This window comes from Oncorhynchus mykiss, chromosome 7 (assembly GCF_013265735.2).
Source record: "Oncorhynchus mykiss isolate Arlee chromosome 7, USDA_OmykA_1.1, whole genome shotgun sequence".
Lineage (NCBI taxonomy): Eukaryota > Metazoa > Chordata > Actinopteri > Salmoniformes > Salmonidae > Oncorhynchus > Oncorhynchus mykiss.
In genome coordinates, this window is record NC_048571.1 from 87,986,625 (window position 1) to 88,013,311 (window position 26,687).

Consider the following 26,687-nt stretch of genomic DNA (forward strand, 5'->3'; position numbering starts at 1 on the left):
CAATGACTAATGAAATATTGTGTGTGTGTGTGTTTTATTGTACGTGTGTGTGTGCCCATACTAAATGTGAGTTTGTGTGTGTGTAGAGGGACCAAGGCCATTACTATGGTTACGTCTACTTCAGACAAGTCCGGGACAAGTCACTCAAGAGGGGTTACTTTCAGAAGGTGAGTTAACACAGTTCAACACCAGCTATCAGACTACGTTTTAGCACAGTTTTTCTAAAACTTCCTGACCTTATTGCAATATGATTTTGAACTGTGTGTGTGTGTGTGTTTCCAGTCCCTGGTCCTTATCAGCAAGCTTCCCTACGTCACGTTCTTCCACTCCCTGCTGAAGCTCGTCGCTCCAGAGTACTTTGAGAAGCAGGAGCCATGTCTGGAGGCTGGTGGGTCTCCTCATTTCATTCTGTTCCAATGGGGAAACATCAGCTGAAACCGGGAGGGGCCACAGACTAGCCCCTCCCTTTAGTAGAGAGGCTAGTCTGTGGCCCCTCCCTTTAGTAGAGAGGCTAGTCTGTGGCCCCTCCCTTTAGTAGAGAGGCTAGTCTGTGGCCCCTCCCTTTAGTAGAGAGGCTAGTCTGTGGCCCCTCCCTTTAGTAGAGAGGCTAGTCTGTGGCCCCTCCCTTTAGTAGAGAGGCTAGTCTGTGGCCCCTCCCTTTAGTAGAGAGGCTAGTCTGTGGCCCCTCCCTTTAGTAGAGAGGCTAGTCTGTGGCCCCTCCCTTTAGTAGAGAGGCTAGTCTGTGGCCCCTCCCTTTAGTAGAGAGGCTAGTCTGTGGCCCCTCCCTTTAGTAGAGAGGCTAGTCTGTGGCCCCTCCCTTTAGTAGAGAGGCTAGTCTGTGGCCCCTCCCTTTAGTAGAGAGGCTAGTCTGTGGCCCCTCCCTTTAGTAGAGAGGCTAGTCTGTGGCCCCTCCCTTTAGTGGTGAGGCTAGTCTGTGGCCCCTCCCTTTAGTGGTGAGGCTAGTCTGTGGCCACTTTTTTATAAAGTGTTGTCTGATCTGTCTGTTTCCTGTTATTTTTCTGCTGTTCAGTTGTTGTGTGTTTTTAGTCCGGTTTTTATTGGCCCGGTGAACCCTGTAGTCTGTCTGTCTTCACGTGGCTTGTTTCTGTGTGCGACAGCCTGCAACGACATCGACCGCTGGCCCACTCCTCACCCAGGGAAAATTTTGGTCCTCCCTATAATGGGTACAGTTATGAAGGTACGTCTAACCCAGGGAAAATATTAACCATCTCTATAATGGGTACAGTACAGCTAAATATTTATATAGGCCTCTTCTACGATTACCAATCAATCAAATATTTATAAAATATATATATATATTTTTTTACACCAACAGTTGTTACAAAGTACTTGAGCAACTTAATCAATAATATTTCTTTCTGTTTTTCTAGGTTCGGATCCCAACATGTTACGACAAGCCTGGAACCTCTCAGCTGGTACAGTCCACACAGGTGAGGATGAGAATCACCGTGCTACGAACAACACTACAAAATGGCACCCTGTTCCCTATCGTCGTGCTACGAACAACACTACAAAATGGCACCCTGTTCCCTATCGCCGTGCTACGAACAACACTACAAAATGGCACCCTGTTCCCTATCGCCGTGCTACGAACAACACTACAAAAGGGCACTCTGTTCCCTATCGCCGTGCTACGAACAACACTACAAAATGGCACCCTGTTCCCTATCGCCGTGCTACGAACAACACTACAAAATGGCACCCTGTTCCCTATCGCCGTGCTACGAACAACACTACAAAATGGCACCCTGTTCCCTATCGTCGTGCTACGAACAACACTACAAAATGGCACCCTGTTCCCTATCGCCGTGCTACGAACAACACTACAAAATGGCACCCTGTTCCCTATCGCCGTGCTACGAACAACACTACAAAATGGCACTCTGTTCCCTATCGCCGTGCTACGAACAACACTACAAAATGGCACCCTGTTCCCTATCGTCGTGCTACGAACAACACTACAAAATGGCACCCTGTTCCCTATCGCCGTGCTACGAACAACACTACAAAATGGCACTCTGTTCCCTATCGCCGTGCTACGAACAACACTACAAAATGGCACCCTGTTCCCTATCACCGTGCTACGAACAACACTACAAAATGGCACCCTGTTCCCTATCGCCGTGCTACGAACAACACTACAAAATGGCGCCCTGTTCCCTATCGCTGTGCTACGAACAACACTACAAAATGGCACCCTGTTCCCTATTGCCGTGCTACGAACAACACTACAAAATGGCGCCCTGTTCCCTATCACCGTGCTACGAACAACACTACAAAATGGCACCCTGTTCCCTATCACCGTGCTATGAACAACACTACAAAATGGCACCCTGTTCCCTATCACCGTGCTACGAACAACACTACAAAATGGCACCCTGTTCCCTATCGCCGTGCTACGAACAACACTACAAAATGGCACCTTGTTCCCTATCACCGTGCTACGAACAACACTACAAAATGGCACCCTGTTCCCTATCACCGTGCTACAAACAACACTACAAAATGGCACCCTGTTCCCTATCGCCGTGCTACGAACAACACTACAAAATGGCACCCTGTTCCCTATCGCCGTGCTACGAACAACACTACAAAATGGCACCCTGTTCCCTATCGCCGTGCTACGAACAACACTACAAAATGGCACCCTGTTCCCTATCGCCGTGCTACGAACAACACTACAAAATGGCACCCTGTTCCCTATCGCCGTGCTACGAACAACACTACAAAATGGCACCCTGTTCCCTATCACCGTGCTACGAACAACACTACAAAATGGCACCCTGTTCCCTATCACCGTGCTACGAACAACACTACAAAATGGCGCCCTGTCCCCTATAGTGAACTGCGTTTTGACCGGTGTACCATATATAATGAATAGGATGCCATTTCAGACTCCTACCATGTCACTCTGATACACTGCTGGTAGTCTGTCCAAAACCCTGTAACCCTAATTATACCCCATGACTGTTTTTGTTACAGAATGACAACCTGGTGTCCATAGTCCTCCCCACGGTCCACGAGGTAGACTTGTTCACGTGAGTACATGTTAGTAGTGGTGTTCAATCACAAATGGCACACTATTCCCTATATCGTGCACTACTTATGACCAGGGTCTGCAAAAGTAGTGCGCTATATAGGGAATAGGGTGCTGGATGTGTTGTTGTTTTACTACCTTCCCAGCTCTCTGATGCCACCCATTGGTAGGGAGTGGGAGTGCAGGTTGACTCCAGCCAGGAGGACACTTAGTTGCTTTATGTTGTTGACACACGCGGACTGGTTGCCATGGTAACATGGGGTTTCTGTAGAGGGTCCACCCAGGAGGAAGTGGAGAGCAGATACAGTTCCATCTCTTCCCCTCTGCAGGTGTTTCCACCCAGTCTTCTTCCACATTCAGATGTTATGGGAGCTGGTGTTGCTAGGAGAGGCTCTGGTTGTCATGGCACCATCACCGGCAGAATCTTCCGATACTGTTCTGGCATTGGTCAGGTGAGACAAGGAGGGTGTGGCTAGAAAGATAAACACAACCATTTTTTTAAAATAAAAAAGTACACAGGTGTAAAATACAGTGTCGTGAAAAAGTATGTCCCCCTTTACAATTGTCTCTTTTTTGCATATTTTTTTACACTAAATGTTTTTATATCTTCAATCAAAACCTAATATTAGATAAAGGGTACCTGAGTGAACAAATAACTCCAAACCTAATATTAGATAAAGGGTACCTGAGTGAACAAATAACTCCAAACCTAATATTAGATAAAGGGTACCTGAGTGAACAAATAACTCCAAACCTAATATTAGATAAAGGGTACCTGAGTGAACAAATAACTCCAAACCTAATATTAGATAAAGGGTACCTGAGTGAACAAATAACTCCAAACCTAATATTAGATAAAGGGTACCTGAGTGAACAAATAACTCCAAACCTAATATTAGATAAAGGGTACCTGAGTGAACAAATAACTCCAAACCTAATATTAGATAAAGGGTACCTGAGTGAACAAATAACTCCAAACCTAATATTAGATAAAGGGTACCTGAGTGAACAAATAACTCCAAACCTAATATTAGATAAAGGGTACCTGAGTGAACAAATAACTCCAAACCTAATATTAGATAAAGGGTACCTGAGTGAACAAATAACTCCAAACCTAATATTAGATAAAGGGTACCTGAGTGAACAAATAACTCCAAACCTGGACAATTATTGAATTAATTTAATAAACAAAGTAATGCAACACAATAAGTATGTTCCCCCTTATACACAATAACTGGTTGTGCCACCTTTAGCTGCAATGACTCCAACCAAACACTTCCTGTAGTTGATGATCAGTCCACCTTTAGCTGCAATGCCTCCAACCAAACACTTCCTGTAGTTGATGATCAGTCCACCTTTAGCTGCAATGACTCCAACCAAACACTTCCTGTAGTTGATGATCAGTCCACCTTTAGCTGCAATGACTCCAACCAAACCTGTAGTTGATGATCAGTCCACCTTTAGCTGCAATGACTCCAACCAAACACTTCCTGTAGTTGATGATCAGTCCACCTTTAGCTGCAATGACTCCAACCAAACCTGTAGTTGATGATCAGTCCACCTTTAGCTGCAATGACTCCAACCAAACCTGTAGTTGATGATCAGTCCACCTTTAGCTGCAATGACTCCAACCAAACCTGTAGTTGATGATCAGTCCACCTTTAGCTGCAATGCCTCCAACCAAACACTTCCTGTAGTTGATGATCAGTCCACCTTTAGCTGCAATGACTCCAACCAAACACTTCCTGTAGTTGATGATCAGTCCACCTTTAGCTGCAATGACTCCAACCAAACCTGTAGTTGATGATCAGTCCACCTTTAGCTGCAATGACTCCAACCAAACCTGTAGTTGATGATCAGTCCACCTTTAGCTGCAATGACTCCAACCAAACACTTCCTGTAGTTGATGATCAGTCCACCTTTAGCTGCAATGACTCCAACCAAACCTGTAGTTGATGATCAGTCCACCTTTAGCTGCAATGCCTCCAACCAAACACTTCCTGTAGTTGATGATCAGTCCACCTTTAGCTGCAATGACTCCAACCAAACACTTCCTGTAGTTGATGATCAGTCCACCTTTAGCTGCAATGACTCCAACCAAACACTTCCTGTAGTTGATGATCAGTCCACCTTTAGCTGCAATGACTCCAACCAAACACTTCCTGTAGTTGATGATCAGTCCACCTTTAGCTGCAATGACTCCAACCAAACCTGTAGTTGATGATCAGTCCACCTTTAGCTGCAATGACTCCAACCAAACCTGTAGTTGATGATCAGTCCACCTTTAGCTGCAATGACTCCAACCAAACACTTCCTGTAGTTGATGATCAGTCCACCTTTAGCTGCAATGACTCCAACCAAACACTTCCTGTAGTTGATGATCAGTCCACCTTTAGCTGCAATGACTCCAACCAAACACATCCTGTAGTTGATGATCAGTCTCTCACACCGCTGTGGAGGAAGTTTGGACCACTCTTCCAGAACTGCTGTAACTCAGCGACCTCAGCAACCGATCAGGTCCTGCAACAACATCTCAAATCGGGTTTAGGTCTGGACTTTGACTAGGCCATTCCAAGACATTAATTGAGTTGCTTTTCAGCCATTCTGATGGAGACTTGATTTTGTGTTTTGGATCATTGTCTCGCTGCGTGACCAGCTGGGCTTCAGCTCACAGACGGACGGCCTGTCATTCTCCTGTAGAGTTGGGCTTCAGCTCACAGACGGACGGCCTGTCATTCTCCTGTAGAGTTCTCTGATACAGAACCGAATTCACGGTTCCTTCAAGCAATGCAAGTCGTCCAGGTCCCGAGGCAGAAAAGCATCCTCAAACCATCACACTACCGCCACCACCACCATGCTTCACCGTTGGTATGAGGTTCTTACCGTGGAATGCGGTGTTTGGTTTTCTCCAGACATAATGGGACCCGTCTCGTCCAAAAAGTTCCACTTTTGACTCCTCTGTCCATAAAACATTCTTCCAGGAGTCTTGACGATTATCCGGGTATTTTTTGCAAATTTCAGTTGACTTTTTGTGAATGAAAAAGGGATAATTCTGAATGCGAATGTCAAGCCATCCGTCTGTGAGCTGAAACTGAAGCCCACAGACACTGATCTAGAACACACAAGTCTCCATCAGAATGGCTGAAAAGCAACTCGTTTAATGTCTTGGAATGGCCTCGTCAAAGTCCAGACCTAAACCCGATTTGAGATGTTGTGAGAGGCATTGTGTGTTGCATAACTTTGTTCATTAAATAAATGTTCATGTTATTTGTTCACTCAGATATCTAATATAAGGTTTTGTTTGAAGATGTTAAAAAATATATATGGAAAAATAGAGAATAACAAAAAGGGGAAATTACTTTTTCACAGCAGTCTGCTCCAGTAGCTACCAGCAGTCTGCACCAGTAGCAGTCTGCACCAGTAGCTGTCTGCACCAGTAGCTACCAGCAATCTGCACCAGTAGCAGTCTGCACCAGTAGCTGTCTGCACCAGTAGCTACCAGCAATCTGCACCAGTAGCTACCAGCAGTCTGCACCAGTAGCTACCAGCAGTCTGCACCAGTAGCTGTCTGCAGTCTGCACCAGTAGCTGTCTGCAGTCTGCACCAGTAGCTACCAGCAGTCTGCACCAGTAGCTACCAGCAGTCTGCACCAGTAGCTACCAGCAGTCTGCACCAGTAGCTGTCTGCAGTCTGCACCAGTAGCTGTCTGCAGTCTGCACCAGTAGCTGTCTGCAGTCTGCACCAGTAGCTACCAGCAGTCTGCACCAGTAGCTGTCTGCAGTCTGCACCAGTAGCTACCAGCAGTCTGCACCAGTAGCTGTCTGCAGTCTGCACCAGTAGCTGTCAGCAGTCTGCACCAGTAGCTACCAGCAGTCTGCACCAGTAGCTGTCTGCAGTCTGCACCAGTAGCTACCAGCAGTCTGCACCAGTAGCTGTCTGCACGCAGGATAATAGACACAACACAACCCCTTAAGATGATCTCTGTGTCTGGAGTTCAATCACTAATTACTGTGTGTGTGTGTATACAGCTGCATCTCTCCACTCCGCTACTGCAGTGACTTCAGACCGTACTTCACCATCCACGACAGCGAGTTTAAAGAGTACACCACCAGAACACAGGCCCCGTGAGTAACACTATAGTAGGACACCACCAGAACACAGGCCCCGTGAGTAACACTATAGTAGGACACCACCAGAACACAGGCCCCGTGAGTAACACTATAGTAGGACACCACCAGAACACAGGCCTCCTGAGTAACACTATAGTATAGTAGGACACCACCAGAACACAGGCCTCCTGAGTAACACTATAGTATAGTAGGACACCACCAGAACACAGGCCCCGTGAGTAACACTATAGTAGGACACCACCAGAACACAGGCCCCGTGAGTAACGGGCACAACTGAAAACACCTTATACTCTGAGTGGTATACTACAAAGCAGAAACAACTGGATTTGCTTATTCATTAAAAAAAGCTACACTTAGATATGTTTGTTTGTTGAATCAATTAGAGCATACCCATTTCAAGCTCATCTTCAAAAAATATATAAACTCAGCAAAAAAAGAAACGTCCAATGTCAACTGCGTTTATTTTCAGCAAACTTAACATGTGTAAATATTAGTATGAACATAAGATTCAACAACTGAGACATAAACTGAACAAGTTCCACAGACATGTGACTAACAGAAATGGAATAATGTGTCTCTGAACAAAGGGGGTCAATCAAAAGTAACAGTCAGTATCTGGTGTGGCCACCAGCTGCATTAAGTACTGCAGTGCATCTCCTCCTCATGGACTGCACCAGATTTGCCAGTTCTTGCTGTGAGATGCTACCCCACTATTCCACCAAAGCATCTGCAAGTTCCTGGACATTTCTGGAGGGAATGGCCCTAGGCCTCACCCTCCGATCCAACAGGTCCCAGACGTGCTCAATGGGATTGAGATCTGGGCTCTTCGCTGGCCATGGCAGAACACTGACATTCCTGTCTTGAAGGAAATCACGCACAGAACGAACAGTATGGCTGGTGACATTGTCATGCTGGAGTGTCATGTCAGGATGAGCCTGCATGAAGGGTACCACATGAGGGAGGAAGATGTCTTCCCTGTAAAACACAGCGTTGAGATTGCCTGCAATGACAACAAGCTCAGTCCGATGATGCTGTGACACACCGCCCCAGACCATGACGGACCCTCCAAATCGATCCCGCTCCAGACTAACGCTCATTCCTTCGACAATAAATGGGAATCCGACCATCACCCCTGGTGAGACAAAACCGCAACTCGTCAGTGAGAAGCACTTTTTGCCAGTCCTGTCTGGTCCAGCAATGGTGGGTTTGTGCCCATTGGCGACGTTGTTGCCAGTGATGTCTGGTGAGGACCTGCCTTACAACAGGCCTACAAGCCCTCAGTCCAGCCTCTCTCAGCCTATTGCGGACAGTCTGAGCACTGATGGAGGGATTGTGCGTTCCTGGTGTAACTCGTGCAGTTGTTGTTGCCATCCTGTACCTGTCCTGCGGGTGTGATGTTCGGAAGCTGTTAGTGTCATACCGACCGTTCCACAGGTGCATGTTCATTAATTGTTTGTGGTTCATTGACCAAGCATGGGAAACAGTGTTTAAACCCTTTACAATGAAGATCTGTGAAGTTATTTGGATTTTTACAAATTCTTTGAGAGCTGGTGTCCTGAAACTGACATTTAAAAAACATATTTGTTTTTTTTGCTGAGTTGATATATTTCCATGTATTTAGGTAAGTTGGCTAGCTAACTCCTTGATCCTGCATTGTAGTATACAGCTCTGGAATACCAATCTCTTCTTACTTCACATTTGATTTGTCTAGCTATGTTGTATGGACATGCTAGCTATGAGTTTTTAGGGAGCAAATGGAACACAGAAGCCAGTCAGACATGCTTTTGTTGACAAGTAGAGCTGCTATGATTTATTAACACGTGTCTGTCTTTGTGCCTGTGTGTCTGTCTTTGTGCCTGTCTCTCAGGCCATCTGTGATTCTTGGTGTGACCAACCCGTTCTTTGCGAAGACCCTCCAACACTGGCCTCACATCATCCGTATTGGAGACATGAAGCAGGCTGGAGAGACTGTCAAGCAGATGAAGGTGAAGAAGCTGAAGAACCTGAAGACACTGGACTCTAAACCAGGTGATTGAGCGGAGGCGTTACTCTCACATGACTAGGGTTGCAAAATTCCCTTTTTACAAAAATAAATAATGTAATCCTGGTTGAAGAATTCCAGGATGGATGATTCCAAAAATGCTCACTAGTGTTTTCATATCCACATTGTGTCTTCACTGTGTCACTAGTGTTTTCATATCCACATTGTGTCTTCACTGTGTCACTAGTGTTTTCATATCCACATTGTGTCTTCACTGTGTCACTAGTGTTTTCATATCCACATTGTGTCTTCACTGTGTCACTAGTGTTTTCATATCCACATTGTGTCTTCACTGTGTCACTAGTGTTTTCATATCCACATTGTGTCTTCACTGTGTCACTAGTGTTTTCATATCCACATTGTGTCTTCACTGTGTCACTAGTGTTTTCATATCCACATTGTGTCTTCACTGTGTCACTAGTGTTTTCATATCCACATTGCGTCTTCACTGTGTCACTAGTGTTTTCATATCCACATTGTGTCTTCACTGTGTGAAACTACTTTGTGTGTTCCATTGCAGGTGTCTACAGCGCGTACAAGCCCTTCCTCAACAAAGATGAGGATATCATTAAACAACTTCAGAAGGTAAGCGGGGGAACTAGGGAACTACAGAAAGTAATGGAGGGGGGAACTAGGGAACTACAGAAAGTAATGGAGGGGGGAACTAGGGAACTACAGAAAGTAATGGGGGGAACTAGGGAACTACAGAAAGTAATGGGGGGAACTACAGAACTACAGAAAGTAATGGGGGGAACTACAGAAAGTAATGGGGGGAACTACAGAAAGTAATGGGGGGAACTACAGAAAGTAATGGGGGGAACTAGGGAACTACAGAAAGTAATGGGGGGAACTAGGGAACTACAGAAAGTAATGGGGGGAACTAGGGAACTACAGAAAGTAATGGGGGGAACTAGGGAACTACAGAAAGTAATGGGGGGAACTAGGGAACTACAGAAAGTAATGGGGGGAACTAGGGAACTACAGAAAGTAATGGGGGGGGGAACTAGGGAACTACAGAAAGTAATGGAGGGGGGAACTAGGGAACTACAGAAAGTAATGGAGGGGGGAACTAGGGAACTACAGAAAGTAATGGAGGGGGGAACTAGGGAACTACAGAAAGTAATGGAGGGGGGAACTAGGGAACTACAGAAAGTAATGGGGGGAACTAGGGAACTACAGAAAGTAATGGGGGGAACTACAGAACTACAGAAAGTAATGGGGGGAACTACAGAAAGTAATGGGGGGAACTACAGAAAGTAATGGGGGGAACTACAGAAAGTAATGGGGGGAACTAGGGAACTACAGAAAGTAATGGGGGGAACTAGGGAACTACAGAAAGTAATGGGGGGAACTAGGGAACTACAGAAAGTAATGGGGGGGGGGGAACTAGGGAACTACAGAAAGTAATGGGGGGGGGGAACTAGGGAACTACAGAAAGTAATGGGGGGAACTAGGGAACTACAGAAAGTAATGGGGGGGAAACTAGGGAACTACAGAAAGTAATGGGGGGGGGGGGGAAACTAGGGAACTACAGAAAGTAATGGGGGGGTGGAACTAGGGAACTACAGAAAGTAATGGGGGGGAACTAGGGAACTACAGAAGGTAATGGGGGAACTAGGGAACTGCAGAAGGTAAGCGGGGGAACTAGGGAACTGCAGAAGGTAATGGGGGGGAACTACAGAAGGTAATGGGGGGGAAACTACAGAAGGTAATGGGGGGAAACTACAGAAGGTAATGGGGGGGAAACTACAGAAGGTAATGGGGGGGAAACTACAGAAGGTAATGGGGGGGAAACTACAGAAGGTAATGGGGGGGTAACTACAGAAGGTAATGGGGGGGTAACTACAGAAGGTAATGGGGGGGTAACTACAGAAGGTAATGGGGGGGAACTACAGAAGGTAATGGGGGGGAACTACAGAAGGTAATGGGGGGAACTACAGAAGGTAATGGGGGGGAACTACAGAAGGTAATGGGGGGGACTAGGGAACTACAGAAAGTAATGGGGGGGAACTACAGAAGGTAATGGGGGGAACTACAGAAGGTAATGGGGGGGAACTACAGAAGGTAATGGGGGGGAACTACAGAAGGTAATGGGGGGGAACTACAGAAGGTAATGGGGGGGACTAGGGAACTACAGAAGGTAATGGGGGGGACTAGGGAACTAGAGAAAGTAATGGGGGGGAACTACAGAAGGTAATGGGGGGGAACTACAGAAGGTAATGGGGGGGAACTAGGGAACTACAGAAGGTAATGGGGGGAACTACAGAAGGTAATGGGGGGGAACTACAGAAGGTAATGGGGGGAACTACAGAAGGTAATGGGGGGGAACTAGGGAACTACAGAAGGTAATGGGGGGGAACTAGGGAACTACAGAAGGTAATGGGGGGGAACTAGGGAACTACAGAAGGTAATGGGGGGGAACTAGGGAACTACAGAAGGTAATGGGGGGAACTAGGGAACTACAGAAGGTAATGGGGGGGAACTAGGGAACTACAGAAGGTAATGGGGGGAACTAGGGAACTACAGAAGGTAATGGGGGGAACTAGGGAACTACAGAAAGTAATAGGGGGGAACTAGGGAACTACAGAAAGTAATGGAGGGGGGAACTAGGGAACTACAGAAAGTAATGGAGGGGGGAACTAGGGAACTACAGAAGGTAATAGGGGGGAACTAGGGAACTGCAGAAAGTAATGGAGGGGGGAACTAGGGAACTACAGAAGGTAAGCGGGGGAACTAGGGAACTGCAGAAGGTAAGCGGGGGAACTAGGGAACTGCAGAAGGTAATGGGGGGGGGGGGGACTAGGAAACTACAGAAGGTAATGGGGGGGAACTAGGGAACTACAGAAAGTAATGGGGGGGGAACTACAGAACTACAGAAAGTAATGGGGGGGAACTAGGGAACTGCAGAAAGTAATGGGGGGGAACTAGGGAACTGCAGAAGGTAATGGGGGAACTAGGGAACTACAGAAGGCAAGCGGGAAACTAGGGAACTGCAGAAGGTAATGGGGGAACTGCAGAAGGTAATGGAGGGGGGGAACTAGTGAACTATAGAAAGTAATCTGTGGGAACTGCAGAAGGTAATGGGGGAACTAGGGAACTGCAGAAGGTAATAGGGGAACTAGGGAACTGCAGAAGGTAATGGGGGAACTGCAGAAGGTGATAGGGGAACTGCAGAAGGTGATAGGGGGTGTGTATTGGCAATAGCTAGCCATATGGGACTGACTATGCCTGCTGTGTAAACTGATGTTCATATTGTGTCCTCCCCTCAGGGTGTGCAACAGAAACGTCCCTCGGCGGCACAGAATGCCATCCTACGACGGTACTTCCTGGAGCTGACGCAGAGCTTCATCATTCCACTGGTGAGAACCTTAGAACCTGGGAACCTTAGAACCTGGGAACCTTAGAACCTGGGAACCTTAGAACCTGGGAACCTTAGAACCTGGGAACCTGGGAACCTTAGAACCTGGAAACCTTAGAACCTGGAAACCTTAGAACCTGGAAACCTTAACCTGGGAACCTTAGAATTTTAATAACATTACAATACATTCAGATTTCACCACACACTGTGTGTCCTCAGGCCCCTATTCCACCACTACCACATATCTACAACACAAAATCCATGTGTGTGTGCCTATGTTTGTGCCTCTTCACAGTACCCGCTGTTCCATAAGGTGTATTTAAAAAATGTAATCTGATTCTATTGCTTACATCCGTTACCTGATGTGGAGTAGAGTTCCATGTAGTCATGGTTCTATGTAGTACTGTGCGCCTCCCACAGTCTGTTCTATACTTGGGGAGTCGGAAGAGACCTGTCTTGTGGCGTATGCATGGTTGTCTGAGCTGTGTGTTAGTAGTTTAAACAGACAGCTCGGTTCATTCCACATGTCCAATACCTCTCATAAATGCAAGTAGTGATGAAGTCAATCTCTCCTCCACTTTGAGCCAGGAGAGATTGACAGCATATTATTCATGTTAGCTCTCTTTGTACATCCAAGGGCTAGCCGTGCTGCCCTGTTCTGAGCCTTGGTCCCTTTTTGTGGTACCTGACAACACAACTGAACAGTAGTCCAGGTGTGATAAAACTAGGACCTGTAGGACCTGCCTTGTTGATAGTGCTGTTAAGAAGGCAGAGCAGCGCTTTATTATGGACAGACTTCTCCCCATCTTAGCTACTGTTGCATCAATATGTTTTGACCATGACAGTTTATAATCCAGGGTTACTTTAGTCACCTTGCTCAATTTCCACATTATTTATTACCAGATTTAATTAAGGTTTAGTGAATGATTTGTCCCAAATACAATGCTTTTACTTTTTATAAATATTTAGGACTAACTTATTCCTTGTGTTGCAGTAATTTCAGTCGCTGTAGTAGCTGAGGTGTATAGTGTTGAGTCATCAGCATACATAGACACACTGGCTTTACTCAAAGCCAGTGGCATGTCGTTACTCAAAGCCAGTGGCATGTCGTTAGTAAAGATTTTAAAAAGTATCGGGCCTAGACAGCTGCCCTGGGGAATTCCTGTTTCTACCTGGATTTTGTTGGAGAGGCATCCATTAAAGAACACCCCCTGTGTTCTGTTAGACAGGTAACTCTTTATCCACAATATAGCAGGGGGTGTAAAGCCACAACACACACGTTTTTCCAGCAACAGAATATGATCGATAATGTCAAAAGCCGCACCGAAGTCTAACAAGACAATTTTTTTTCATCAATTTCTCTCAGCCAAATCAAATGTTATTTGTCACATGCGCTGAATACAACACGTGTAACCCTTACAGTTAAATGCCCTTAACAATGCAGTTTTAAGAAAATACAAAAAATAAAATAAAGTACGAGATAAGAACAACAAATAATTAAAGAGCAGCAGTAAATGACAATAGCGGGGCTATATACAGGGGGTACCGGTACAATGTGCAGGGGCACCGGTGTCGAGGTAATATGTACATGTAGGTAGAGTTATTAAAGTGACTATGCATAGATAATAACAGAGAGTAGCAGCAGCGAAGAAGGGGGGTGGGGGGTGGGGTGGGCAATGCAAATACTCTGGGTAGCCATTTGATTAGCTGTACAGGAGTCTCATCAGTAATTTGTGTAAGTGCTGTGCTTATTGAATGTCCTTCCCTATAGGCGTGCTGAAAGTCTGTCAATTCGTTTACTGTAAAATAGCATTGTATCTGGTCAAACACCTTTTTTCCCCCCCTAAAAAGTTTACTAAAGGTTGGTAACGGGCTGATTGGTCGGCTATTTGATTGGTCGGCTATTTGATTGGTCGGCTATTTGATTGGTCGGCTATTTGATTGGTTGGCTATTTGTAAAGGGGACATTACTATTCTTAGGTAGTGGAATGACTTCCCTCCAGGCCTGAGGGGACACACACTTTCTACTAGGCTTAAATTGACAATATGGCAAATAGGAGATGTAATATTGTCCACTATTATCCTCAGTCATTTTCCATCCAAGTTGTCAGACCTCAGTGGCTTGTCATTGTTGATAGACAACAATCATTTTTTCACTTCTTCCACACTCACTTTACGGAATTCAAAATTACAATGTTTGTCTTTCGTAATTAGATCAGATATACTTGGATGTGTAGTGTCAGCGTTTGTTGCTGGCATGTCATGTCCAAGTTTGCTAATCTTGCCAATGAACAAAATCATTAAAGTAGTTGGCAATATCAGTGGTTTTTGTGATGAATGAGCCATCTGATTCAATGAATGATGGAGCTGAGTTTGTCTTTTTTAGTCCAACATTTCATTGAAGGTGCTAAAAAGCTTTTTTTGTCATTTCTCTTCGTTTCTTCTTAGTTCGTTTCTTCTTTTTATTCAGTATTTGCAATACATTTGCCAATAGGTTGGGTTGCCAGACTTATTTGCATTTATTTTGCCTCATCCTTCTCAACCATACAATGTTTAAATTCCTCATCACTCCACAGGGATTTAACTGGTTTTACAGTCATTTTCTAAATGGGTTCCTGTTTATTACTAACTGGAATAAGACATTTCATTAATGTGTCCAGTCGAGCGTCTGGTTGCTCCTCATTACACACCACAGACCAGCAGCGTCTGGTTGCTCCTCATTACACACCACAGACCAGCAGCGTCTGGTTGCTCCTCATTACACACCACAGACCAGCAGCGTCTGGTTGCTCCTCATTACACACCACAGACCAGCAGCGTCTGGTTGCTTCTCATTACACACCACAGACCAGCAGCGTCTGGTTGCTCCTCATTACACACCACAGACCAGCAGCTTCTGGTTGCTCCTCATTACACACCACAGACCAGCAGCGTCTGGTTGCTCCTCATTACACACCACAGACCAGCAGCGTCTGGTTGCTCCTCATTACACACCACAGACCAGCAGCGTCTGGTTGCTCCTCATTACACACCACAGACCAGCAGCTTCTGGTTGCTCCTCATTACACACCACAGACCAGCAGCGTCTGGTTGCTCCTCATTACACACCACAGACCAGCAGCGTCTGGTCGCTCCTCATTACACACCACAGACCAGCAGCGTCTGGTCGCTCCTCATTACACACCACAGACCAGCAGCGTCTGGTTGCTCCTCATTACACACCACAGACCAGCAGCGTCTGGTTGCTCCTCATTACACACCACAGACCAGCAGCGTCTGGTTGCTCCTCATTACACACCACAGACCAGCAGCGTCTGGTTGCTCCTCATTACACACCACAGACCAGCAGCGTCTGGTTGCTCCTCATTACACACCACAGACCAGCAGCGTCTGGTTGCTCCTCATTACACACCACAGACCAGCAGCGTCTGGTTGCTCCTCATTACACACCACAGACCAGCAGCGTCTGGTTGCTCCTCATTACACACCACAGACCAGCAGCGTCTGGTTGCTCCTCATTACACACCACAGACCAGCAGCGTCTGGTTGCTCCTCATTACACACCACGGACCAACAACTATTCTTTACATCAACAACATAGGAATCACTACAAAACTTTGTATGACCTCTTATACACTATATTAGGCCCAGCCTTTGGAACTGTGGTTTTCCTAGATATGGCTTCTATATTGTGATCACTACATCCGATGGATCTGGATACTGCTTTACAGCACATTTCTGCAGCATTAGTAAAGATGTGATCAATACATGTTGATGATTTCATTCCTGTTCTGTTTGTAACTACCCTGGTAGGTTGACTAATAACCTGAACCAGGATGTGGGCACTGGTTACAGATTCAAGCCTTTCCTTGAGTGAGCAGCTTGATGAAAACCAGTCAATATTGAAATCACCCAGAAAATATACCTCTCTGTTGATATCACATACATTATCAAGCATTTCACATATTATCCAGATACTGACTGTTAACACTTGGTGGTCTATAGCAGCTTCCCACCAGAATGGGCTTCAGGTGAGGCAGATGAACCTGTAGCCATATTACTTCAACAGTATTTAACATGAGATCCTCTCTAATCTTTACAGGAATGTGGTTCTGAATATAAACAGCAACACCTCCACCATTGGCATTTCTGTCTTTTCGGTAGATGTTACAACCTTGTATTGCTACCACTGTATCAATGTGCGTGGGCACCGGTTAGTCGGGCTATTTGAGGTAATATGTACATGAATGTATAGCTAAAGTGACTGCATAGCTGATCAATAGACAGTAGCAGTAGTGTAAAAGAGGGAGTGGCGGGACACAATGCAAACAATCCGGGTAGTCATTTGATTACCTGTTCAGGAGTCTTATGGCTTGGGGGTAAAAGCTGTTGAGAAGCGTTATGGTCCTAGACGTGGTGCTCTGGTACCGCTTGCCATGATAGGACATTGTTTTTGCACCAGGAACAGTCACATTTCTTGATTACAGTTAAGACATGTTGTTATATAAATTCCATTTGTAACTCCACTCACTACTTGTAGTTGTATAGTCTGTTAGTAACTCCACTCACTACTTGTAGTTCTAGTCTGTTAGTAACTCCACTCACTACTTGTAGTTCTAGTCTGTTAGTAACTCCACTCACTACTTGTAGTTGTATAGTCTGTTTATAACTCCACTCACTACTTGTAGTTGTATAGTCTGTTAGTAACTCCACTCACTACTTGTAGCTGTATAGTCTGTTAGTAACTCCACTCACATCTTGTAGCTGTATAGTCTGTTAGTAACTCCACTCACTACTTGTAGTTGTATAGTCTGTTAGTAACTCCACTCACTACTTGTAGTTGTATAGTCTGTTAGTAACTCCACTCACTACTTGTAGTTCTAGTCTGTTAGTAACTCCACTTACTACTTGTAGTTGTATAGTCTGTCAGTAACTCCACTCACTACTTGTAGTTGTATAGTCTGTTAGTAACTCCACTCACTACTTGTAGTTGTATAGTCTGTTAGTAACTCCACTCACTACTTGTAGTTCTATAGTCTGTAACTCCACTCACTACTTGTAGCTGTATAGTCTGTTAGTAACTCCACTCACTACTTGTAGTTGTATAGTCTGTTAGTAACTCCACTCACTACTTGTAGCTGTATAGTCTGTTAGTAACTCCACTCACTACTTGTTTGTGTTGTTGAGCTTAATGTTCCAGTCAGTAGCTAGCTAACACACTGTCTGCTAGAGCCGTCATGACGAGTCTTGAGGGAAGCCCTACATTGTGATGTGTTTCTAACTAGTGGGAACGCAGGCCGTGTTGTAAAGTCTTTGGACCTGTACTTTTCTTGAATGTAGTTTTTGTTATTGACGAAAACAAGCAGACAACCAAAAAAATAGCGCTTTGAAAAATGTGAAGTTTTTGCTGTCAGTCGATGGGATAACCTCGGTTAACCACAGGTTGTTTTCCCCACAGGCGGGCGGGCCGCGATGTTCTATCTAAAACCGAATATAGATCACTGTGCTGAGAACTTAAACAGTTGTTGTGTAGAAGGGCGTTATGAAAACTACACTAACACACTCGTCTTCCATTACCTTTCTCCATCTCACAGGAGCGCTATGTGGCCAGTCTGATGCCTTTACAGAAGAACATCTCTCCTTGGAAGAGTCCTCCACAGCTGAGACCCTTCCTCCAGGAGGACTTTATGAAGACTCTGGAGAAGGCAGGTCCTCAGCTCACCTCACCGCTCAAAGGAGACTGGATGGGACTCTACAGGTACTGACATCCACATAGCCTGGTTCCGCGTGTATTTCACCTTTATTTAACCAGGCAGTCCTACTGAGAGGTCTGTGTTAGAGACAAAAACACACACATAAACGGACACAGCCATAGGAAACAACCTCAGCCATAGGAAACAACCTCAGCCATAGGAAACAACCTCAGCCATAGGAAACAACCTCAGCCATAGGAAACAACCTCAGCCACAGGAAACAACCTCAGCCACAGGAAACGGACGCAGCCACAGGAAACGGACGCAGCCACAGGAAACGGACGCAGCCACAGGAAACAACCTCAGCCACAGGAAACGGACGCAGCCACAGGAAACGGACACAGCCACAGGAAACGGACGCAGCCACAGGAAACAACCTCAGCCACAGGAAACGGACGCAGCCACAGGAAACGGACGCATCAGTAATAAGCTCCTCAATCAGTTTTCTGAATTTCCCTAGAGGCATCCAATTTTAAATAGATTTTTGAGATTATTCCTTAGAAATAAGGTGCAAAAAAATAAAAGCTGATTCACCTTAACTATGTGGAGACCGAAGGAGTTTCCGGTGTTGGCTATCCCTGAGACCGGGGCAACTTGACAAGGGAGTTTCCGGTGTTGGCTATCCCTGAGACCGGGGCAACTTGACAAGGGAGTTTCCGGTGTTGGCTATCCCTGAGACCGGGGCAACTTGACAAGGGAGTTTCCGGTGTTGGCTATCCCTGAGACCGGGGCAACTTGACAAGGGAGTTTCCGGTGTTGGCTATCCCTGAGACCGGGGCAACTTGACAAGGGAGTTTCCGGTGTTGGCTATCCCTGAGACCGGGGCAACTTGACAAGGGAGTTTCCGGTGTTGGCTATCCCTGAGACCGGGGCAACTTGACAAGGGAGTTTCTGGTGTTGGCTATCCCTGAGACCGGGGCAACTTGACAAGGGAGTTTCCGGTGTTGGCTATCCCTGAGACCGGGGCAACTTGACAAGGGAGTTTCTGGTGTTGGCTATCCCTGAGACCGGGGCAACTTGTACAGGACATCTAACAGACAGTTATTAATGATGTTAGGTACAAGGGGAGTTTTGCTAAAATCACTTTCCTTATAAACGAAACGAGAGAGTAGTGCATTGATCTTTGACACTAAAGAGAGGGCCAGCCTACTTTCTGGTGTAGGTTCGGTACACATCACTGCATTCTATCACCCGTAATGAAGCGTAGTGTGAAAAACTGTGTCCAATGACTTCAATACAGTGGCAGCTGCATTCATGTAGACTGCATTGCCACAGTCCAAAGCTGAGATGACTGGATGATTCATTTTTTGCTCATATAAGAGAAGCCCAATATTTTGTGTGTGTGTGTGCGTGTGTTCTTAATCTTAACTCAACATGCTTTTTTTTTTTTTTTTTTTTTAGAGAGCTTTATTTATTTTCGGTCTGTTAACCAGGAAACACAAGTCTGTTATGATGTAATATACAATGAGTCTGTGTATTTCCTGTTTTGCAGACTTTGTGATTGTGACATGGTCTATGCATCCTAAAAGCTTGTTGGTGTGTTTTTGTTTCATCTTGGTGTGTCTGTTTCCTATCCAGACAGTTCCTGAGGTGTCCTAACTTTGACGGCTGGTTCAGAAATCGCAGGAGAGAGATGATGAAAAAACTAGAGGCCCTTCACCTAGAGGCTGTCTGTGAGGAGGTGAGTAATGATGAAACTAGAGGCACTTTACCTAGAGGCTGTCTGTGAGAAGGTGTATTTATTATGGATCCTCATTAGTTCCGGCCAAGGCAGCAGCTACTCTTCCTGGGGTTTATTATGGATCCTCATTAGTTCCTGCCAAGGCAGCAGCTACTCTTCCTGGGGTTTATTATGGATCCTCATTAGTTCCTGCCAAGGCAGCAGCTACTCTTCCTGGGGTTTATTATGGATCCCCATTAGTTCCTGCCAAGGCAGCAGCTACTCTTCCTGGGGTTTATTATGGATCCTCATTAGTTCCTGCCAAGGCAGCAGCTACTCTTCCTGGGGTTTATTATGGATCCCCATTAGTTCCTGCCAAGGCAGCAGCTACTCTTCCTGGGGTTTATTATGGATGCCCATTAGTTCCTGCCAAGGCAGCAGCTACTCTTCCTGGGGTTTATTATGGATCCCCATTAGTTCCTGCCAAGGCAGCAGCTACTCTTCCTGGGGTTTATTATGGATCCCCATTAGTTCCTAGCAAGGCAGCAGCTACTCTTCCTGGGGTTTATGGATCCTCATTAGTTCCGGCCAAGGCAGCAGCTACTCTTCCTGGGGTTTATTATGGATCCTTATTAGTTCCTGCCAAGGCAGCAACTACTCTTCCTGGGGTTTATTATGGATCCCCATTAGTTCCTGCCAAGGCAGCAGCTACTCTTCCTGGGGTCCGGCTCAATTAAGGCAGTTACACATTTAAAAAACATTTACAATACGTTCATAACAGATTTCACAACATATATTGTGTGTGCCCTCAGGCCTCTACTACCACACATCTACAACACAATCCATGTGTATCGTGGGTGTGTCTGTGCCTGTTTGTTTTGCTTCACAGTCCCTGCTTTTCTATAGGTTGTATTTATCTGTTTTTTAATCTAATTTTACTGCTAGTATGAGTTACCTGATGTGGAATAGAGTTCCATGTAGTCATGGCTCAATGTAGTACTGTGTGCCTACCCTGAAACTAACTGCAACTCTTTGTTGCTGTCATTTCAGTCGCTGTAGTAGCTGAGGTGTATAGTGTTGAGTCATCAGCATACATGGACACACTGGCTTTACTCAAAGCCGGTGGCATGTCGTTAGTAAAGATTTAAACAAGTAAGGGGCCTAGACAGCTACCCTGGGGAATTCCTGATTCAACCTGGATTTTGTTGGAGAGGCTTCCATGTTCTGTTAGACAGGTAACCCTTTATCCACAATATAGCAGGGGGTGTAAAGCCATAACACATTTTTCCTGCAACAGACTATGATCGATAATATCAAAAGCCACACCGAAATCTAACCAGACAGCCCCCACTATCATTTTATCATCAATTTCTCTCAGCCAATCATCAGTCATTTGTGTAAGTGCTGTGCTTGTTGAATTTTCTTCCATGTAGGTAGTTATTAAAGTGACTATGCATCGATAATAACAGAGTAGCAGCAGCGAAGAAGGGGGGGTGGGGGGGTGCAATGCAAATAGTCTGGGTAGCCATTTGATTAGCTGTTCAGGAGTCTCATCAGTGATTTGTGTAAGTGCTTGTTGAATTTTCTTCCCTTTAAGTGTGCTGAAAGTCTGTCAATTTCTTTACTGTAAAATAGCATTGCTTCTGGTCAAACATTATTTTTTTCCCCCAGAAGTTTACTAAGGGTTGGTAACAGGCTGATTGGTCGGCTATTTGAGCCAGTAAAGGGAGCTTTACTATTCTTAGGTAGTGGAATGACTTTACCTTCCTCCAGGCCCGAGGGCACATACTTTTCAGTAGGATTAAATTTTAAATATGGCAAATATAAGTGGAAATATTATCCTCAGTAATTTTCCATCCAAGTTGTCAGACTCCGGTGGTTTGTCATTGTTGATGTAGGACAATACTACTTTCACCTCTTCCACACTGACTTTACGGAATTCAAAATTCCGATTCTTGTCTTTCATAATTTGGTCAGTTATACTTGGATGTGTAGTGTCAGTGTTTATTGCGGTCATGTCATGTCCAAGTTTGCTAATCTTGCCAATAAAAATAATTAGTAAGTAGTTGGCAATATCAGTGGGTTTTGTAATGAATGAGTCATCTGATTCAATGAATGATGGAGCTGAGTTTGCCTTTTTGCCCAAAATGTATTTATGGTGCTCCAAAGATTTGTACTACAATTCTTTATATCATTTATCTTTGTTTCATAGTGTAGTTTCTTCTTCTTTAATTCAGTTTAGTCACATGATTTCTCAACTTGCAGTACGTTTGCCAATCCGTTGTACAGCCAGACCACATCATGCTCGGATATTGTATTCACCTCTCTCTATTTCTATTCTTCATGTAGGATCTGCAGGTGCGTGTCCAGCAACACACTGAGGTGGAGACTGTGGACCTCGTTCTCAAACTCAAAGACAAACTGGTCAGTATGAGGTTGTTTCATTGTCACAGATTGACGTGGCGTTCTCCAGAATGACGCGGCGTTCTGCTCATTAGTGATAGAACACATAACAGTATTGTTCCTGTACACTACATGGCCAAAAGTATGTGGACAACTTCTCGTCAAACATCTCATTCCGTAGTCATGGGTATTAATATGGAGTTTGTCCCCCCTTTGCTGCTGTAACAGCCTCCACTCTTCTGGGAAGGCTTTCCACTAGATGTTGGAACATTGCTGCTATAACAGCCTCCACTCTTCTGGGAAGGCTTTCCACTAGATGTTGGAACATTGCTGCTATAACAGCCTCCACTCTTCTGGGAAGGCTTTCCACTAGATGATGGAACATTACTGCTATAACAGCCTCCACTCTTCTGGGAAGGCTTTCCACTAGATGTTGGAACATTGCTGCAGGGACCTGCTTCCATTCAGCAACAAGAGCATTAGTGAAGTCGGACACTGATGTTGGGCGATTAGGCCTGGCTCACAGTCGGCGTTCCAATTCATCCCAAAGGTGTTCCATGGAGTTGAGGTCAGGGATCTGTGCAGGCCAGTCAAGTTCTTCCACAACGATCTCGACAACCTATTTCTGTATGGACCTCGGTTTGTGCACGGGGGCATTGTCGAAACAGGAAAGGGCCTTCCCAAACTGTTGCCACAACGTTGGAAGTACAGAATAGTCTAGAATGTCATTGTATGCTGTAGCGTTAACGTTTCGCTTCACTGGAACTAAGGGGCCCGAACCATGAAAAACAGACCCAGACCATTATTCCACCTCCACCAAACTTTACAGTTGTCATTATGCATTGGGGCAGGTAGCGTTCTGGCATCCGCCAAACCCTGATTTGTCCGTCAGACTGCCAGATGGGAAGTGTGATTCATCACTCCAGAGAATGCGTTTCCACTGCTCCAGAGTCCAATGGCAGTGAGCTTTACACCGCTCCAGCCGACGTTTGGCATTGCGCATGGTGATCTTAGGCTTGTGTGAGGCTGCTCGGCCATGGAAACCCATTTCATGAAGCTCCTGACGAACAGTTATTGTGCTGCTGTTGCTTCCAGAGGCAGTTTGGAACTCGGTAGTGAGTGTTGCACCAGAGGACAGACTTCAGCACTCGGCGGTCCAGTTCTGTGAGCTTGTGTGGTCTGCCACTTCGTTGCTGAGCCGTTGTTGCTCCTAGACGTTTCCACTTCACAATAACAGCACTTATAGTTAGTTGACCGGGGCAGCTCTAGCAGGACAGAAATTTAACGGACTTGATGGAAAGGTAGCATCCTATGATGATGAAACGTTGAAAGTCACTGAGCTCTTCAGTAAGGCCATTCTACTGCCAATGTTTGTCTATGGAGATTACATGGCTGTGTACTCGATTTTATACACCTGTCAGCTGAAATAGCCGAATCCACTAATTTGAAGGGGTGTCCACATACTTTTCGGCCACTTGTATGTTCAGTGTCTGCTAAATGAACTTGATTTATGTTAGTTAACACAAAATATTTTTAATAACTTGAAAGTGCTTTGTCGTGTGTTGCTGACCTGTTCTTCCTGTATGTTCTAGACTCAGGCAGAGAGAGAGCAGCTTCCTCTGAGGCCGGGGACGTTGACTAAACTACAAGCCCACATCGACTCTGTCATCCTGTCTTTGCCTGATGATCTACAGGGAATCCTGCACAAGCCCTCCACACCCTGACCTCTGACCCTGACTTCTGACCTCTAACCCCTGACCACTAATCATTGACCTATAACCCCTGGGGGAGGAGGAAGGGAGGCCCAAGGAAGGACTGCTCCAGTCTCATCATTGGAACTGTGGATTTTTAAGATTTTTTTTTTTTTAAAGTGCACTTCACCCTTTATCTATGTGTGACTGAGCCACCTCCAACCTCTCTCCACCTTCATGTGCAATGCTGGCATTGCCCCCCAAAAAAATCCACTGATGATTATTGATTATGCAACCAGTCAGAAAGCCAATTAGTGGTTTATTCCTCAGAGATATAACGTCTGTGCTGTAGTGAATCATGTGTCTGTGACACATGTCCATAAAGGTTGGCAGATTTTCTAAAACAGTTTAATCTGTGTCAGGAAAACCTAAACCTTTAGTCTAGACTTTTTAAAAACAGCCTTGTTTGGATTTCTATGCTGCGCTGATAACTTAACACTGCAGTTACAATAGACAAATTGTGATATACAGTTTAATTGTCAACAATACTCGAACGTTATGAAAGGTTGCTGTGCTGTTGTATAAATGTTGAAGACATGGCGACATGAAGAGCTGTATTGTATAGCGTCACTATACACTTATTGGACAAAACATTAGGAACACCTTCCTGATGTTGAGTTGCACCCCCTCAGAACAGCCTTAATTCGTCAGGTCATGGACTCTACAAGGTGTTGAAGGCGTTCCACAGGGATGCTGGCCCATGTGGACTCCAATGCGTCCCACAGTGTCAAGTTGGCTGGATGTCCTTTGGGTGGTGGACCATTCTTGATACACGTGTGGAAAAACCCAGCAGCGTTGCAGTTCTTGACACGAACCAAAGGCACTTAAATCTGTCTTGTCCATTCACCTTCTGAATGACACACATACACAATCCATGTCTCAAGGCTTAAAAATCCTTCTTTAACCATGTCTCCTTCCCTTCATCTACACTGATTGGAGTGGATTTAACCTGTCTCCTCCCCTTCATCTACACTGATTGGAGTGGATTTAACCAGGTCTCCTCCCCTTCATCTACACTGATTGGAGTGGATTTAACCAGGTCTCCTTCCCTTCATCTACACGGATTTTGAAATGGATTTAACAAGTGACATCAATAAGGGATCATATCTTTCACCTGGTCAGTCTGTCATGGAAATGTTTTGTCCACTCAGTGTATAGTGGTTGAGGAGGAGACATCGGGGTGGTCTTCATGAGGCACAAAACAGATCGAAACAAGAAGGAACCTAAAGCTAGTGCAATAACAAATGGTTTGCGTTTCAAAACGTTTTGTTACGTTGTGCCTTAATGAATAGCACCCTTGTTGGAGGTTGATCTCTGTGTGTGTGTGTGTGTGTGTGGGAATAGAATAGCAGAGTGCTGTTGCTATTTTAGACCAATAGGATCGAACTTGTATATAATTTGTACTCATTTTTAGAAGAACGTAAGGAAAAAGACCTTCACTAAACCCTCGTCCTTATATTGCAGTACTACTTCTGCTCTAAATGTGTGTTCTGCATAGGGAATAGGGTGCCATTTGGGATGCATTCATTCTACATGTTTAAAATGGGCAACCGGGTAACTGACGAAAAATAACTGGCTGACACATTGCCTTGTCATATTGATTTGGACCTGATTTTTGTGAGGTTTTACATTATTCATCTGTGTAGGCCCACCACAACCCCCTGTACCACATTATTCATCTGTGTAGGCCCACCACAACCCCCTGTACCACATTATTCATCTGTGTAGGCCCACCACAACCCCCTGTACCACATTATTCATCTGTGTAGGCCCACCACAACCCCCTGTACCACATTATTCATCTGTGTAGGCCCACCACAACCCCCTGTACCACATTATTCATCTGTGTAGGCCCACCACAACCCCCTGTACCACATTATTCATCTGTGTAGGCCCACCACAACCCCTTGTACCTCATTATTCATCTGTGTAGACCCACCACAACCCCCTTGTCCCACATTATTCATCTGTGTAGGCCCACCACATTATTCATCTGTGTAGGCCCACTACATTATTCATCTGTGTAGGCCCACCACATTATTCATCTGTGTAGGCCCACCACATTATTCATCTGTGTAGGCCAACCACAACCCCTTGTACCACATTATTCATCTGTGTAGGCCCACTACATTATTCATCTGTGTAGGCCCACCACATTATTAATCTGTGTAGGCCAACCACAACCCCTTGTACCACATTATTCATCTGTGTAGGCCCACCACAACCCCTTGTACCACATTATTCATCTGTGTAGGCCCACTACATTATTCATCTGTGTAGGCCCACCACATTATTCATCTGTGTAGGCCCACCACAACCCCTTGTACCACATTATTCATCTGTGTAGGCCCACCACATTATTCATCTGTGTAGGCCCACCACATTATTCATCGGTGTAGGCCCACCACAACCCCCTTGTACCACATTATTCATCTGTGTAGGCCCACCACAACCCCTTGTACCACATTATTCATCTGTGTAGGCCCACTACATTATTCATCTGTGTAGGCCCACCACATTATTCATCTGTGTA

General features: G+C 45.3%; 1 protein-coding gene across 1 annotated transcript in view; it reads left to right on the forward strand.

Moving 5' to 3' along the window:
- dennd6aa (DENN/MADD domain containing 6Aa) overlaps positions 1-24,861 on the forward strand; it is a 44,917-nt gene extending 20,056 nt beyond the window's left edge. Inside the window, exons 5-18 of the mRNA XM_036984327.1 lie at positions 87-167; positions 283-388; positions 1,119-1,198; positions 1,392-1,451; positions 3,004-3,059; positions 3,388-3,510; positions 7,087-7,182; positions 9,056-9,216; positions 9,750-9,814; positions 12,499-12,588; positions 18,182-18,345; positions 19,919-20,021; positions 22,350-22,424; positions 23,996-24,861. Coding sequence (XP_036840222.1) covers positions 87-167; positions 283-388; positions 1,119-1,198; positions 1,392-1,451; positions 3,004-3,059; positions 3,388-3,510; positions 7,087-7,182; positions 9,056-9,216; positions 9,750-9,814; positions 12,499-12,588; positions 18,182-18,345; positions 19,919-20,021; positions 22,350-22,424; positions 23,996-24,127 — 1,392 coding nt within the window. The 3' untranslated portion in view covers positions 24,128-24,861. The remainder of the gene's footprint in view (positions 1-86; positions 168-282; positions 389-1,118; positions 1,199-1,391; positions 1,452-3,003; positions 3,060-3,387; positions 3,511-7,086; positions 7,183-9,055; positions 9,217-9,749; positions 9,815-12,498; positions 12,589-18,181; positions 18,346-19,918; positions 20,022-22,349; positions 22,425-23,995) is intronic.
- The last annotated feature ends 1,826 nt before the right edge of the window (positions 24,862-26,687 follow it).